Raw genomic sequence first — 15,529 nt, 5'->3', positions numbered from 1 at the left:
GGCGTTTACGCAACGGCCTGACGTAGGGGAAGACGCGTTAGTCGGGGGGAAGGTTCTAGAAAAGCGGCGGCAGCGGCACTAGCGGCAGTAGCAGCAGCGCCGGGTCCCGTGTGGAGGTGCTCTTAGCGGTGTTGTTTCTCGAGCAGCGGCAGTTCTCACTACAGCGCCAGGACGAGTCCGGTTCGTGTTCGTCCGCGGAGATCTCTCTCATCTCGCTCGGCTGCGGGAAATCGGGCTGAAGCGACTGAGTCCGCGATGGAGGTAACGGGTTTGAAATCAATGAGTTATTGAAAAGGGCATGGCGAGGCCGTTGGCGCCTCGGTGGAAGTCGGCCGCCCGCCTCCGCCTGAGAGCGGCGGTGAAATTGGGCCGCTTCCAAAGCGGTTCGCCTCAGGATGTTTTCGGAGAGGGTTCGCTGGCCGGGGCCTGATTGAACAGTGTCTTCCCCACCCTTAGCCTGCCGGCGCCATTTCCCTTTGCTGGGGGTGGGGGATGGGGAACTTCCACATGGCGGACGCAGCCCTTCTTCGGCGAAAAGTGGGGCGCGGAGGCGGGAATTCTTACTCCCTCTTGAAAGCACGCTGATTTGGGGGGCCCGGCCTCCCCGCGTTTTGAGCTTTTCGGCGGGCTTCGGCTCCTCCTGAGGGAGGCTGCGGAGCTTCCCCTCCCCCCTCCCCTCTCCCGGGAACCGGATTTGGCGGCCGCCATTTTCATTCCATTCCTTCCTCGCAGCGTTTTTCTTTTCAACCTCTGGATTCTGCTACTCTGCTTCTTTTATCGAAGAATAAAAGTGGTTAACTATTTTTCTTTCTTTTCGGGCCACTTTCATGCCGTTTCGAGGTGGATTACGAGTGTTTTGTGAGCTTGGATCTTTAAAAGTCCTGCGCACCTCGTTAGAGGCTCTTTCCCTTCCCCTCGATGAAATGGCGCCATTGCGTTCAGAAGCCACACCGAAGAGCGGGCGGGTGGGGGAGTCGGTTCCCCGGGGCTGGTTCGCCCTGTTTAAGAGGAGGTAAAGCCACCCATGGTGTCGGGCCCAGTTTTAAGTCGAGCCGTACCACAAAGAGAACATTTCGTTTTCCAACCTCTGGTTTTTTTTTTTTTCTCCCCCCTGAGTAACGGTTTTATCTGGGTCTGTGGTGGTTAAAAAGCTAGTTGAGTCACAGGAAACTTAAAAATAAAAATTGGGAGCCATTAAGTGAGTACCGATTGTGGGTGGCCTTGGGGAAGGAGGTTTGGGGGAGGGTGTCGGTTTCACAATTTATTTTCCTGAAGGATTTCCTTTTGAATTGTAGGATTTATTTGTTTTTAAATAGTACTTTTCTTGGGAAAATTAATCTTTACTACCAAAGACTAGAGGTACTGGCGATAAAGTAGAAATTAAAGAGGAAAGTGAAAAATGATTTTTTTTTCCTTTAGTTTGGTTAAAAAGTGGCTCAGTCCTTCGTTACGAGAAACGACTGGGCCACCATGTGTTTGAACTTTGTCATTTGCTTTTCTCATCTATGTTTGCTATGATGGTTGATGATTACATTGATAAGAATAAGGTCTCGAGCGAAGGGGGCCTGATTGGGTATTTTCTTTGACCTTAAGCACACTTATAAAATAACTTTGTTTGTAATCGATAGTGGACATCGGGTAAGTTTGGAAAAAAAATGAGGTAAGTAATGAATTTTGCCTTTTGTTAGTGATGTGTAAAAATTATTGTAAATGTGCAGCTTTTAAAAAATGCGTAGTTTGGGTTGTAAAAGACCAAGTTACGCTAATTAAATAAATTACCTTTATTTAAGTACCAATGTCAGATAATCGTTTAACGGGCTATTTTTGAGTGTTTTAGGAGTTTGATAGGTTTTTGACCTTTAAGATTTTTCACGACTTTGGGAACTGTGCAGGGAAGTCTTAATTGAATGCTTATCACTGTATTTTTTGAGCTGTTGGGGAAATTTTCATGCATAGAGGAAGAAATCACAACGGAGTTAGCTGTAATACTATTTGCTGATAATTATTTTCTGTTGTATGGAAAGTCATATTTGACCTGATTTGTATTGTACACTCACTTAGTTGCTTCTAGACGTTATAATTTGTTGTGGTATCTGAATATTTAAAATTTTTAACCTAGGCATGTGGAAGTGTAGCAACCCATTTTTTCTTTTAATGACAGCTGAAAATCTAGGGCTGTTGATGCAACGTATTTGCTTGGTGGTTTATAGGGCTTAAAATTTTTCAGCCCAGGTTTCCCCCCACACACTTGTAAAATCAGAGACATTTGTGCTTTGTAGTTTGCCAGATGGCCTTTAAGGCCAGTACACCTGAGTTTTTGAGGGGGGAGTTTCTTCTTCAATGAAGTGTAAATTGTACAAAACTACTAAGTAGTTAGCAGTGAGCATTTAAAGTTTTACGGTTTTTGATTATAGCAAACATTTTACTGCATTTTATAGTTTAGTGTAATAATCTGTGTTCTGTAAATACCAAAACTAAGCGCCTACCAAAAACCAGGTATGTTAAATTTTTAAAGCTCTAAATACCCGCTGTTGGTCATAAAAACATTTGTTCCTTGGTCAGAAAAAAGGCAGATTTTATAAAGATATTTTGGTATATACATTGATTGTTAAAGTTTTCATCATGGAGAGAGTGGGGTATGAAGGGAAAGAATGGTTTTTCTTAGCGGTTTTTTTTTAATTGAGATACAATAGAATCACCACCAGAGGGAGCAATAAAGGGAAAATAAATGTCACTGTTAAGACACTGAATCCTGATATGGTAAATTACACGCTATAAGTAAAGCAACAGTTTTAATGTTAAGCCGTATGTTTATAATGCGTATTTAAAAGCCAGTTCTTTGTTTTGAGTAATAGGACTGAATGCAACTTTTTATAAAAGTCACTTAAACCTTCAGTGACCAATGACTAGGTTTGTTCCTCTCTTCCGAAAGTTTGATAAAGGGATGTTAAATTTATTCAAAATAATGTCGAGTAAATTTAGATCAAGCGTTAATGATTTTGAAACTTGTGTAGATCAACTGGGGCATTTTTTTGGTGTAACACAACTAATATGCAGTTTAACATATGGTTTAAATTTGATGTAAGTTTTTTTTTTCCCCCCCAGAAAACTTTAGAAACTGTTCCTTTGGAGAGGAAAAAGGTACTCTGCCAGCAGGTCACCTCATATTTAAGAATTTAATTTCCTGCATACAAAGAGGAAATGTAAATAAAAATTGAAATGGTGTTTTCGTTTGCAGAGAGAAAAGGAACAGTTCCGTAAACTCTTCATTGGTGGCTTGAGCTTTGAAACCACAGAAGAAAGTTTGAGGAACTACTACGAACAATGGGGAAAACTTACAGACTGTGTGGTACGTTGAATACAAAAGTACTTACAGATACTAGTCTTTAATTTGTTGGGCTACTGGGCTTAATGAGATATTGAGTAAATGACTGTGAAAATCATTTGAATGTGTTCATTGTGAAACCTGTAAAGTCTTTTAAATACGTAGCTCATAACAAGTAGTGAGATGAGATGCTAAAGTTTCCCCCTTGGTTTTAAGGTTATGAGAGATCCTGCAAGCAAAAGATCAAGAGGATTTGGTTTTGTGACCTTTTCATCCATGGCTGAGGTTGATGCTGCTATGGCTGCAAGACCTCATTCAATTGATGGGAGAGTGGTTGAGCCAAAACGTGCTGTTGCAAGAGAGGTGAGAAAGAACGTTTTCAATCTTGCTGAAGTTGTTGGTTTTCTACTCTTTGATTTTCCCTAGATTTACATAGTTATGAAAAAGCTGGGTTATTGTCATAAGTTATTGTCTTACATGATATTTTATCTTAGTATAGATGTCACAAAGATGGTACCATCTTTGGTACTGAGAGAGTGCCTTAAATCATGTTTTGGTTACTTTCGTTAAAATGATTTTTTTTCTCCCCATCATGTCAGGAATCTGGAAAACCAGGGGCTCATGTAACTGTGAAGAAGCTCTTTGTTGGTGGAATTAAAGAAGATACTGAGGAACACCATCTTAGAGATTATTTCGAGGAATATGGAAAGATTGATACCATTGAGATAATTACTGATAGGCAGTCTGGAAAGAAAAGAGGCTTTGGTTTTGTTACCTTTGATGATCATGATCCTGTGGATAAGATTGTGTGTAAGTATCTAAAATTAGTAGGTGTGTGGCTCTTTACATAAATAGTAAGTTTTAGATTTGTTAACTATTAAAAGATGAATTGTACAAGTTTCCTATTGATAAAGAACGTTGGCATAATGGAGTGAAAATTTTTCATTGCAGTGCAGAAATATCATACCATCAATGGTCATAACGCAGAAGTAAGAAAGGCTTTGTCTAGACAAGAAATGCAGGAAGTCCAAAGTTCTAGAAGTGGAAGAGGAGGTAATTTTTAACACTCACTTAATTATTCGTTTAACTATTCGAATTAACACATGTTACTAACGTGGGTATTTACTACAGGCAACTTTGGTTTTGGAGATTCTCGTGGTGGTGGTGGAAATTTTGGACCAGGACCAGGAAGTAACTTTAGAGGAGGATCTGGTAAGATCAAGTTCTAAGTGCAAGAATGGTGACTATATGCTCAATTAAAAACTCAAACTTTGCTGAATTGGATTTATTAGAAAATCTTATTTTAAAGAATTATTTCAACACTTAAGTAAATTGTATTATTTTGGTGTGGGATATTTTGAATTGGCCAGGTAAGAGGAGATGGTTAAAAATCGAATCTTACGAATTGTAATCCAAGATAATGAATTGGAGTGGTCTTTTTTTTTTAAGTGATACTTACTGTAACTACCCCAAAAAAAAAACAAATAGGGGTATTCCTGAATGGGAAATGAAGGCTTTGTGTAGAGACTTTAAAAGGTCTGTATCAGTTAGTTAAATGGTTTTTGTCCTTACTAATGTAACCAGATGACAAAAGAAAAACTATTCCTGCCTCCATCCAAGGTCATTTTGCACATAAACAGAATCTCTTAAAATTGAGTCTTGCCAAGTCCGGGCCCCCAAAGGAGACAACTATCTTGTGAGATTTAATTATGTACACTTCTAAGGGTAAAGTAGTAACAATATTACAGCGCAAAGAGAGTGGTTCCTAATTTCAATTGGAGGTATTAATAAAGAATGCAGAGAAAGGGTAAGAAATTGGGGTGAATAGGGTATAATTTTTTGATGATTTTATGTCTTTAACAGATGGATATGGAAGTGGCCGTGGATTTGGGGATGGCTATAATGGGTATGGAGGAGGACCTGGAGGTCAGTTTTTCTGTGTTTTAGTTTATGTGCCTTACAAGATTTAAGTGCTACATGTTTAGTTCAGTGTATACATTAATATTTAAGATTTTGACATTCTATCTTTTGTAAAGAGTTTAGGTCATAGTGGTTCAATTACTTGGCTATTCATTCCTTTGTAATTTGAATCTTAGTTGTATATCTTAAGGAAAGAGTTTTTCCTTCTTGTGTTAGTACAGGTCGCAAAATCATTTGGGAGGGTTTTAGTAGAGAATTTAAAGGTCCTGTCATGCTATCCCATTGTTCTTCAAGCAAAGGATTATATACAGATGTATTCTATATGCTATGTTCCTGGAAAACAGACCAGGAGCTATGAACCATGGTCAACACTAAAGGGGAACACATGTAAGATAATTGGAATATCTTAAAATAGTCCCTTAACAAGATAAGTCCCCCAAGGTAATTAGTAAGAAAAAAAGTCACTTAAAGACCTTCCTAAAAATGCACAGTTGTATTTCCGGGCCCAGCTAAAGTTGTGAGCCACTCTTCTTTAATAAGTGGTGAATTTAGATGTATATTCTGTTGGGAGTACAGGAAAGTTAATACTTCCTGACACAAGTCTTAATAAGAATACTGTATTAAAAACTGTGAGCCTAGTAATCGATCTAATTGCTGGTTTTGATACTCCTTAAGCATGACTAAGTAACTCCTATGTCTTAACTATTTCAATTTTGCTTTAAAATCCAAATATTAATTTGGTATTAGGAGTAAGACAAGTTCTTCTGTTTCAGTAATTTGACACTACCGTTTTGTTTTTTAATTTCGTGCAAGTTTGCTAATTTCTGGTCCTCCCCCCATTTCTACTCAGAAGAAGGGTGTAGTGGGCACATTCTTTAAGAAACCTGGGAATTCATGGGGAAAAAAAAAATCTATGAAACTAAGTTATCTTTTGGACCAGTAGGGGTGTGTCAGGCTTTTTTATCCTGCTAACCTATGCCTTTTGTCTGCCCCCTCAATCCTTACATGAAATAGAAATATTTCAGGATATCAAGAGAATCCTTAATGTCTTTACTCTTAAGGGAGAGCTGTGGCATTGCAGTAATTCATAAAGGTTTCATCCAGTTGATTGTGAACCAGGTGTTCCCTGCCCCTAATTTTTTTTTTTTTAACCAAGGATAGGTAACTACTCTGCCCTTGAGGCTATTAAGGAAGATATTTCATAGAACAAATATTTTGCTTATAAGAATATGTGTTTTGGAAAACTGGAAATGGGTTTGATAAGACAGTTCAAATGCCATTGAAAATATTAAGTAATTACTTAAAGGCTTATTTTATAATAGGTGGCAATTTTGGAGGTAGCCCTGGTTATGGAGGAGGAAGAGGAGGATATGGTGGTGGAGGACCTGGATATGGCAACCAGGGTGGGGGCTACGGAGGTGGTTATGACAACTATGGAGGAGGTAATTCACCTGCAACCTTTATGTGGGAATTTGGATTGAAATTAATGACTTTTAACACATGAGATTTTCGTTTCAATGTTGTCAATAGTTGTCTTAAAATGTAGAGTTGTAGATAGGTGTCTTGCATTTATTCTGATGATTGTTTCTGTGGGAGATTTGTCCTAAATATGCTTATTACCATGTATTGCTGGTTTAATGCTTCAGCGTTATTTTGAAAATCATTATGCAAAACCTATTCCAATTTTTTCACAGGAAATTATGGAAGTGGAAATTACAATGATTTTGGAAATTATAACCAGCAACCCTCTAACTATGGTCCAATGAAGAGTGGAAACTTTGGTGGTAGCAGGAACATGGGGGGACCATATGGTGGAGGTAATTTATTCTACAATTTTTGTGTTTAATCACTCATTTAAGAATGGAAGACCTCCTCATTGCTAGTTTGGGTAACACTTCCATTATAACTCTGTGTTAAAGGAAATGGTGGGTTATTCAGTGGTTTTAGAATATTTAGGATTTGGGAAAGTAGGTTAGACCTTTCAGATGGAGGGCTCTTTCCTTGGCTAATTATTTAATTAGAGAAAGCCAAAGAAAATTGAGCACATTGCAAGTTGTATAAAGTTCTAGGAGTTCTGTCTTTGAAAGCTAATTTAGTGTGAATATCCTGAATTCTTACTCACTCAACGTATTTCAGGTCTTGAGAAAGTTTGCGGTAGTCGAACCAAACTTTTTTTTTTTTTTTTTTTAATGCATCTTGTGCTTGATGTATTTTTAATCCTCTACTTACTCCAATTGATTGTGGTGGACAACCCTCTAAAGGAATCACAGTAAAATGTTCTCAAGTGTGTAAGGGCAAAATTAAACTTTTTGTGAGTCTGGATTATCTCCCAAATAATAGGTTAGCTAGAAGTAACAGGTTATGAATTGCATGGTTTGAGGAGTGTATGCCTATAAAATAGAAATCAAATATAGGTAGTATTCGGTTTATTATGGAAAATGGAAGTAAGTTTTGCTTTCTTTTGCTGTTTCAATAATTCTAGGAAACTATGGTCCTGGAGGCAGTGGAGGAAGTGGGGGTTATGGAGGGAGAAGCCGATATTGAGCTTCTTCCTACTTGCCATGGGTAAGTAGCTTTTGAGTTTTACATTATTATTGTCTTGGGAGATCTAGCTGCCAGGAGTAAAAGCTTTTTAGGATCATGTTATCTTTCCTTAAAATCTGGTTAGATGGATAATTTCATAACCTATTTTTTTTTTACTCTTTACTTCTGTTGAAACAGGCTTCACTGTATAAATAGGAGAGGATGAGAGCCCAGAGGTAACAGAACAGCTTCAGGTTATCGAAATAACAATGTTAAGGAAACTCTTATCTCAGTCATGCATAAATATGCAGTGATATGGCAGAAGACACCAGAGCAGATGCAGAGAGCCATTTTGTGAATGGATTGGATTATTTAATAACATTACCTTACTGTGGAGGAAGGATTGTAAAAAAAAAAATGCCTTTGAGACAGTTTCTTAGCTTTTTAATTGTTGTTTCTTTCTAGTGGTCTTTGTAAGAGTGTAGAAGCATTCCTTCTTTGATAATGTTAAATTTGTAAGTTTCAGGTGACATGTGAAACCTTTTTTAAGATTTTTCTCAAAGTTTTGAAAAGCTATTAGCCAGGATCATGGTGTAATAAGACATAACGTTTTTCCTTTAAAAAAATTTAAGTGCGTGTGTAGAGTTAAGAAGCTGTTGTACATTTATGATTTAATAAAATAATTCTAAAGGAAATTGTGTAATTATAGACTTTTTATTTTAAATAAGTTAAGGAGTGGGTAGTATAATTAAGGTCCATTGCAAAGCTGTTGTTATATTTGTGTAAGATAAATGCTGGTCAGATAATAAGTGTGTTGTCTGCAATTCATCAGGATTAAATTATCTAGATAACTTAAGGGATATCTCTGCAAAGAGAAACACCTTTTTAGATCTTTTAGATGCTGCTTCTTCAATGCAAGGAAAGGAAATAACCCCAGCGAGGTACTCTTCAGGGATACAGGTCTAGTACAAGAGAACTCTTGACGGCTACTAAATTCAGCCAGTCTTAAAAAACTGCGCTGTTTCTACAAAGCTTTAACTACAGTAGTTTATAAGGATGACAACGAAAGCTGAGGGTGTAGAGCAAAATAGTTCTAAGCTTCAGTTAAACTTCTTTAGGTAAGATCTTATTTACTTTTCCTTTCTTAATTTTCCTCCCCAAAAGATAAAACTAATACTACTCTTCAATGGTCTTTCAGTATAGTGGTTCTCATGTAGTTTAACATAGCTATAAATTTGAGTTTAACAATTTATAAACTCAAGAGAATAATCTTATAAACCCTGTTTTCCAATCTGTCATTTACTTAAATTATTTTGGTTGTTTTTCCCCCCTTTTTTTCCTTCTTTCCCACCCCCTTCCCCTTCTATGAAGATTCAGGTGCTTAACATATCATTTTTTTCCCTGCTGGAATTTTAGCATTGCTATGAACCATGGACACGTATATTCTGCTGCCACAAAGACTGTAAAGTGCTTCATTTCAACAGCTGAGGCGCAAGCCAAGTGATCATTAATAAAGCTTTTCTTGGTTCCTTCAGTGGTGTTGGTAGTAAAATGGTAGGTAAAAGTTAGGCTGCAAGTTCAATAAATCATGAAATTACCCATCATTACACCCTTGTGTATTCACTTTCTTGGATCAAGCATTTTGAGTGAACTAGTGGTTTTTATTAAAAATAAAGACATTTTGTTCTGTTATATGGTTGTTCTAGTTTTATATCCTTATCAGGATCAGGATCAGGAGAAGGTAGGGTAAAATGGTTGAAACTGTTCCAGATGGTAGTTTATACTTTTAATGAATAAAGTGTCTACATTATAAATCCTGTATGTATCCAGTACTAAATATTTAGGTTTAAATATGGTAATTCTTTCCCAATCCCCTACCTTATAGGAGAGATGTAGGTTGGCTGCTGAAATTCTTTTCTTAGATGTCATCAGAGTTTGATTTGCCTGGCTTTATTGCCTTTTCAGGAATGTGATAATCAGGGCATATTCTACTGTATGCACCAGTGAGTCTTCTTTGATCCTAAGACCACCACTGAAGTTGTTTAGGTTCTTTGGACAAACATGATAAACTTCTTCAGATACTTTTTTTTTCCTTTGGCAGGAAGGTGTCTTGCTGCAGGTAACTAATGAAGAAGTGGTCAACCACAGAATCTTCAAGAAATAAGAAATTCTGTACCATCTGAAAGTAGTTCTTGTTGGTGCCTTCATTTAAAAAAAAAAAGCACTTTAAGATTAAAGGGAAATGTTTTCTGATAAAATACAAACTTCATTTAGTTACAGGTTCTTAATATAAAACAATTACAAATTGAGTATTGTTTGTAAAAGAGTAACATCAAATAAGCTAGAGAGAGAAATGTATCATGTTTTAAAATAGGTTTTGTGAGTAGACAGATTAAAATTCTATTTTAAATATAAAGTTTATAAAATAAACACTTTTGTATTCAAATACTTGGTGTAATGTTTACACATAAAATGTGTGAATCTTGTTCTATACACATTCAGTTGTCTAAAAGATTGCCATCCCCTAGATTTTTAAAGCAGTTTCACAAAGCTATGCATATTGCCATTTTTCTTTCAGTATTGATAGTCAAATAAGAAACGCATTGTGGACATTATTGGCTGTCCCTAATAAAATGCCATTCTTTATATACTGTACATTCAGCGTTTGAATACTGCTCTAGTTTTCTGGCTTTAACTTGTATGTTTAACATTGCTGGTGGCGTTTTTTAAAAATATTTAAAAAGCTAGAGTTGTCCCAATTAAGTTGACTACAAAGCACTGAGAATCTGTCATGTTAGTTCTCTCAAATGTCAATTACCTTCATATGCATTCTAAGTTAGTTTCAGTGGTTGCCTTTTTAAAGGGTTAAACATGGTTGGACAGACCATAACACCATAACAACAAGCAGTGACTTTCTTACTTGGAAATATTTACCGGAAATAATTCAAAGATAGTAAGGTTGATTTAATAACTTTTTTTGCTTTAATAATGAGGTATCTTTACAGGTAAGTCAAACTGATGATGGTTAAAGATGAGCTAAGCTGTGCTTAAGATGCAGTACCTGCATCCATCGACTTACAAACTTTAGAATACTTGCAAATATAGGTAAATATTATTGAAGGTTTTAAAATTGCCCAGCTCTACCAAGACCTCAAACTTGGAAGAAGGTAAATCAAGTTTGTAAACAACCAAGCTTTACAATACACAATAGGCTGAAATGAATCGGCTTCCTGCAACTAAGTAGGTAACGTTGAATAATCAACAAAGGCATTTTCCCGGTGTGTATATTGTATGTTAAGTTGGTAATTTTTAGAACCTTAAGTTTAAGGAAGCTTAGAAGTTTTTTTCTAAAAGAAGGAAATAACATTCTTTAGCATATACTTCTGCATCATATTTCTACACCAGGCTTAACCCTTAACCTCAGTACTTAGCAATTTGGAGCAACAATGAATTTGTTACTTTACATGGTATTTGCAAGTCAACAACTTAGCTGTGTGATTCTGCCTAAAGCTCAAGGTTGCATTTAGGAGAAACTTCATAGGGCATATGGACAGGGTTGGCAACTTAGCTATTGGCTATTTTCCTTTCCCTATAGTTGAACTATATATCCCAAGAGCAATCACATACTGTGGATGGAAGGGGTTTACTTGGAGGATTACTGAGGCAAGCATTTTTGGGAGCCATCTTGAGGGCTGGCTTCTGCATTAAGAGGGATAATCTTTACTGGAAGTTTTCAAAACATTATTGCATGTAGGGTCTTTGATGGGTGTATGAATACAAGGTAAGATGATCTAAAAGGCATAACAACTTGTACAAAGTGGTTAGAGTACTGATTTAATACAGGGAAGCTTTAACAATCTTGTCTCCATTCCTTAGTAATGACCATTAGTACACAAGTTGGGAGTTCCTTTCCAAGAAGATGGGAAACCTTAATCCAAACATTAAAAGCAATACACATTCTTCGGAAAATTTTATGTGAATCTGGTCTTTGAGCTTTGGAATAGCTGTGCCTAGATGGTTGATAGACCTTGTATGATTGTCATGCCACACCGGTTTACTACTGCGCCGATCACTTAGCTGTAGCAGGTTTTTTTGTAACGGGTCAAACTACCCTAAGGTGAGAAGACTACCCAAGAAAGAGCAAATTCCTTTCTTTGAAGATGCTAGAAGGGGAAATCCAGGTGTACAAAAAGCATTTAAGTCTTGTGTAAGCTGATGTGTTTTGCAGCTTGGATATGTGCAAATTGGGTTTTCTGCTGCTAGGTTCTAAAAGATCTTGCTGAACTGAAGTCCAATTTGAGAGGGACCCAAATAATCCAAGACCTTTGGTACATGTTGCATGAGGTTATTACATACACTTGAAATTCTAATTTTACCTGTGACAGCTGTTAAACATGGTGCTTGTTGATGGCTACTTTTGAAATGTGAAAGCTTTCTTTGGAAACTTGAACAGTGGGATGCTAAGAATCTTCACTTGTAACTTTATAATAGGAATGACTTAAAGATTTACAACTTTCCCATAAGTAAAGGAGGTAAAACTAGTTCCAACTGGGATTTAAACTAGGGCCTACCCACTGTAGATTGAGGAGGGGAAGGAGTGCCCACCAGAAAATGTCTGTAAAAGCAGCCAAGGGCTAGCTAGCTACATGCTTTAAGAGCAAGCATTATTGATCTCGCTTGACTGTTCCCCCTTGACGTCTGCATTTGTAAACCCTGTACCATATTCAGAAGAAGCACACTGGTGGTATGAGGTAACACACTCCTGAGCCACTGGTTCTAGAAGTCTATAGTGTGTTTACCTTTCTATCAAAATGGCACCAAATACCTTTTAGATTAAAGCTATTAAACTTCAGTTAAGTACTTGTTCTTAGGTTCCTATTTACCCGTTATTGAACCTGTAGGTGTATATAGTTCATGTTGCAGGGGTGAGAATAATGCTCAGTCTCCTGTATTTATTGGGTGTATAAGGTTACTAGTAGGCAAGCTGGTATTAACAACTTGAAGTTGTGGATTTGAAGTTAATTTCTGTGGAAATGTGAAGCATCATGTTACACATTCTGTGGACTGTTCCCTTAGAAAAAGCCAGCCTCTGAATGAAGAGATTTTTAGGCTAAAAAATTACTGTACAAAACTGACCAGAACATGTCTTAGAAGGATTGTCGGCAAAATCTAGTGCTTAAAAGAAATGCTTAGGTTCGTTTTAAAAGCACTTACTAGGATCCATAAACACTGCTTTCTGTAAACCTGTCCTATTTTATGATAAACTGTCACAGTAGAAATAACATTGACAACACGTGTACTCTTTCATGTTTATCTTCCCAAACGGTCTGGGCTGTATTCGCTATACCCTACTTTGAGCTTGAGCTCAAGTACCATTCTAGGACTTTAATCATTGTAAACTCCACACTTCTTTTCCCGTACCACTGTTGGGTTGTGCTGTGTGGCTTTTAAATGTTATCACATTGTTAAGTGAGGGTTTGGGGATGGGATGGGGGAAAGAGGTCCACGTTCAGATTAAACCTGATAGGTAGTTCCATGTAGGGAGCCCTGCTCTGTCTGCTTACAAGAGACACAAACCCTTTTTAGACCCATTTTTGTTCTTGGCACCTTGGTTTTAGTCTGGTCTTAAAAAATCCATACCATGCTGCCCTATTTGCTAGGTGACTGACCATCCAGAATGTGGATGTTGTGGAAAACAAATTATCCAAGGTAGATATGGTTGGAAAATATGTTTTTTATAAACTAAAGTTTTATTTCCACCAAGCAATTCAGAGTATTCATAAAAAGCTAAAAACAGCACTTGTAAAACTGTACTTCGGTGCTAAAAAAAAAACTACACTGCATTTCAAGTCACAAAAGCCAAAAATGTTTTAAAAATAATTTACATCCAGTGTTTGCTGTTTGAAGTGACCGGCTTACTAGGAGGGAAAAAAGGTAACCAAGTGACTAGACTCAAGTTTTCATGTCACCTTGTTCTTGGTACGTTTGTGTCATGCAAATAACAGTTGGACTTAATGAAAAGTTGTGGCTTCCCCGGATTTCCCACAAATCTGTCCATAAAAAGCTTCAAAATGTAGCCCCGATTCAAGTAGCAGAAGGAATAATACTTGAGCCAAACTTTGAAGCAGTTTTGTGACCAGGTATCAGTTTGATACCTTCTACCTTTAGTTTCTTCACTTTCTTTTTCCCTTATGGTTTTCCTTTTTGTGGCCTGAGGTCACCAGTTCCTTAGGTACAATCAGAACGCTTCCATCTTGGCTGCACTGAAGAACATACTGGTTTGGATTGACTGGCCTACCTTCATCATCTCTTAACCTACTAAAAATATCATGATAAAGTTCATGCAGTTTCTGTTTCATTGTGTTAATAGCTTTGTTATACCGGGCTCGTTCTCTCTTAAGGATTTCCCTCTTGGCTTGCAAGTTACATACATCGTCTTCAAGATTCAAAATTATGTCCAGTTTGCGCTTACGACAGTTCTGAGCAGCAACTTTATTTTTCCCTCTTCTTCTGATATCGCGGATGAGTGACACTTGTAAATCTGTCAGATAGTGCCTGCTTAGCATGTTGTTGAAAGAATCAACAGGCATACGGACAATTTCATCTACAGAAAAAGGAATGTGCAAAGCCTTAGCACGCCGCTCATCACGGCTTAAGTTTCTATCTGTGTCATTGAGGTACCTCCTACTTTTCTGTGACTTTCCAGGCCGTGAAAAAGATGTAGAGGTGGATTCTAGAGCACTTGGCTGTAGGTGGTAAGTGTGGTTATGAAATACATGTTGAAATGTAAAATCCCCATGAAAACCAGAATTACTCCTGTGATCCATGTGACAAAGCTTACTGGGCTCTGCATAGTAGCCTCCTACAGCCCCTTCCAGGTCATGGTGGGAAAGAGATTCAAGGTCACTACTAGAACCTGTAGCACCTTCACACACAGAGTGAGAGGAATTAGACTTGGTGACAGAGGTACTATTGTGGCTTGAGTTTAAGGAAAGCCCAGAATCCGAGTCTGGTTCTTCAAAAAGCTGAGCCACTTCCATTGGATCAAAACCTGTGGCCAAAGACATTAAATTTATCTCATCAAATATGTTTAGGTCGAGGTCATAGAGAAGATCTTGACTTGTCAGATTCCTCATCTGATTGCCAACAAGGGGAAAAAATCCTGTCAGATTAGTTCCCGGAATGTTCTGTTCAGAGTTGGTATTCTGAGAATTTAAGTATAGAAATGGTTCTTGTGAAGTCCGTGCTACTGGTTCTCTTCTAAATGTATTATCAGGGCACAGCAACATGGCCTCATGGAGATTCACATCCTGACTTATAGCCTGGCTAAAGTTTACATTATGATGTGTTGAAGAATTCATGCCATCATTGAGGTTTCCTGGAAAAGTATCTTCAAGTGAGATGCCCTGAAAAGGGGGATAAAACCATTTTTAGTACATGTAATCTTATTTCAGTAGCAGTTCTATTAACAAATCTAGCACTTTGGTCACTTTTGTCAATGCCTCTATACAAATAAGCAGTTAGTTATGAATCACTTTTACTAAACCTAGGCAAGTACAATATGCAATGTGAGCCCAAATCTCAATGATGCTACATTTGGGGGAAGCTTCTTTTTTTAAATATTCTAGAAATGTCAAACATTTGATTTAGTTCATATTGTACCTTGCTGCTTTATAGATGTAAACTGAACAATCAACCTAGCTGTTGGCAGAAAGTCCACAGGGGAGTAGTCTAGGCAAGGTGGTGGGTTGTCTTCTGATA

The 15,529-nt window shown here is 37.5% G+C and overlaps 2 protein-coding genes across 7 annotated transcripts in view; one reads left to right on the top strand and one right to left on the bottom strand.

Moving 5' to 3' along the window:
• Window positions 1–34: 34 nt before the first annotated feature.
• HNRNPA2B1 (heterogeneous nuclear ribonucleoprotein A2/B1) lies at window positions 35–10,214 on the top strand. Of its 6 annotated transcripts, XR_005983413.1 has the most exons (13): window positions 36–261; window positions 3,106–3,141; window positions 3,239–3,349; window positions 3,542–3,688; window positions 3,925–4,135; window positions 4,277–4,378; window positions 4,457–4,537; window positions 5,189–5,251; window positions 6,568–6,687; window positions 6,940–7,062; window positions 7,728–7,810; window positions 9,185–9,322; window positions 9,870–10,214. XR_005983413.1 is itself a non-coding variant. In XM_041727354.1 (12 exons), the coding sequence occupies exons 1-11, from the start codon at window positions 256–258 to the stop codon at window positions 7,787–7,789; spliced, it is 1,062 nt and encodes a 353-aa protein (XP_041583288.1). In that variant the 5' UTR covers window positions 36–255; the 3' UTR covers window positions 7,790–7,810; window positions 9,870–10,214. The 6 variants fall into 6 exon arrangements, 5 of the variants coding, with proteins under 5 accessions (XP_041583290.1, XP_041583288.1, XP_041583287.1 ...); XM_041727354.1 differs by lacking the exon at window positions 9,185–9,322; XM_041727353.1 differs by lacking the exon at window positions 9,870–10,214 and having other exon boundaries at window positions 9,185–9,372.
• A 283-nt stretch (window positions 10,215–10,497) lies between these two features.
• Window positions 10,498–15,529, bottom strand: part of NFE2L3 (nuclear factor, erythroid 2 like 3) — a 32,065-nt gene continuing 27,033 nt past the window's right edge. The window contains 1 exon segment of the mRNA XM_041727351.1: window positions 10,498–15,174. Within this exon segment, the coding sequence (XP_041583285.1) occupies window positions 13,942–15,174 (1,233 nt within the window). The 3' untranslated portion in view covers window positions 10,498–13,941.

Source organism: Vulpes lagopus, chromosome 13 (assembly GCF_018345385.1).
Source record: "Vulpes lagopus strain Blue_001 chromosome 13, ASM1834538v1, whole genome shotgun sequence".
NCBI classification, from domain to species: Eukaryota; Metazoa; Chordata; class Mammalia; order Carnivora; family Canidae; genus Vulpes; species Vulpes lagopus.
This window is presented reverse-complemented; position numbering and strand designations above follow the sequence as displayed.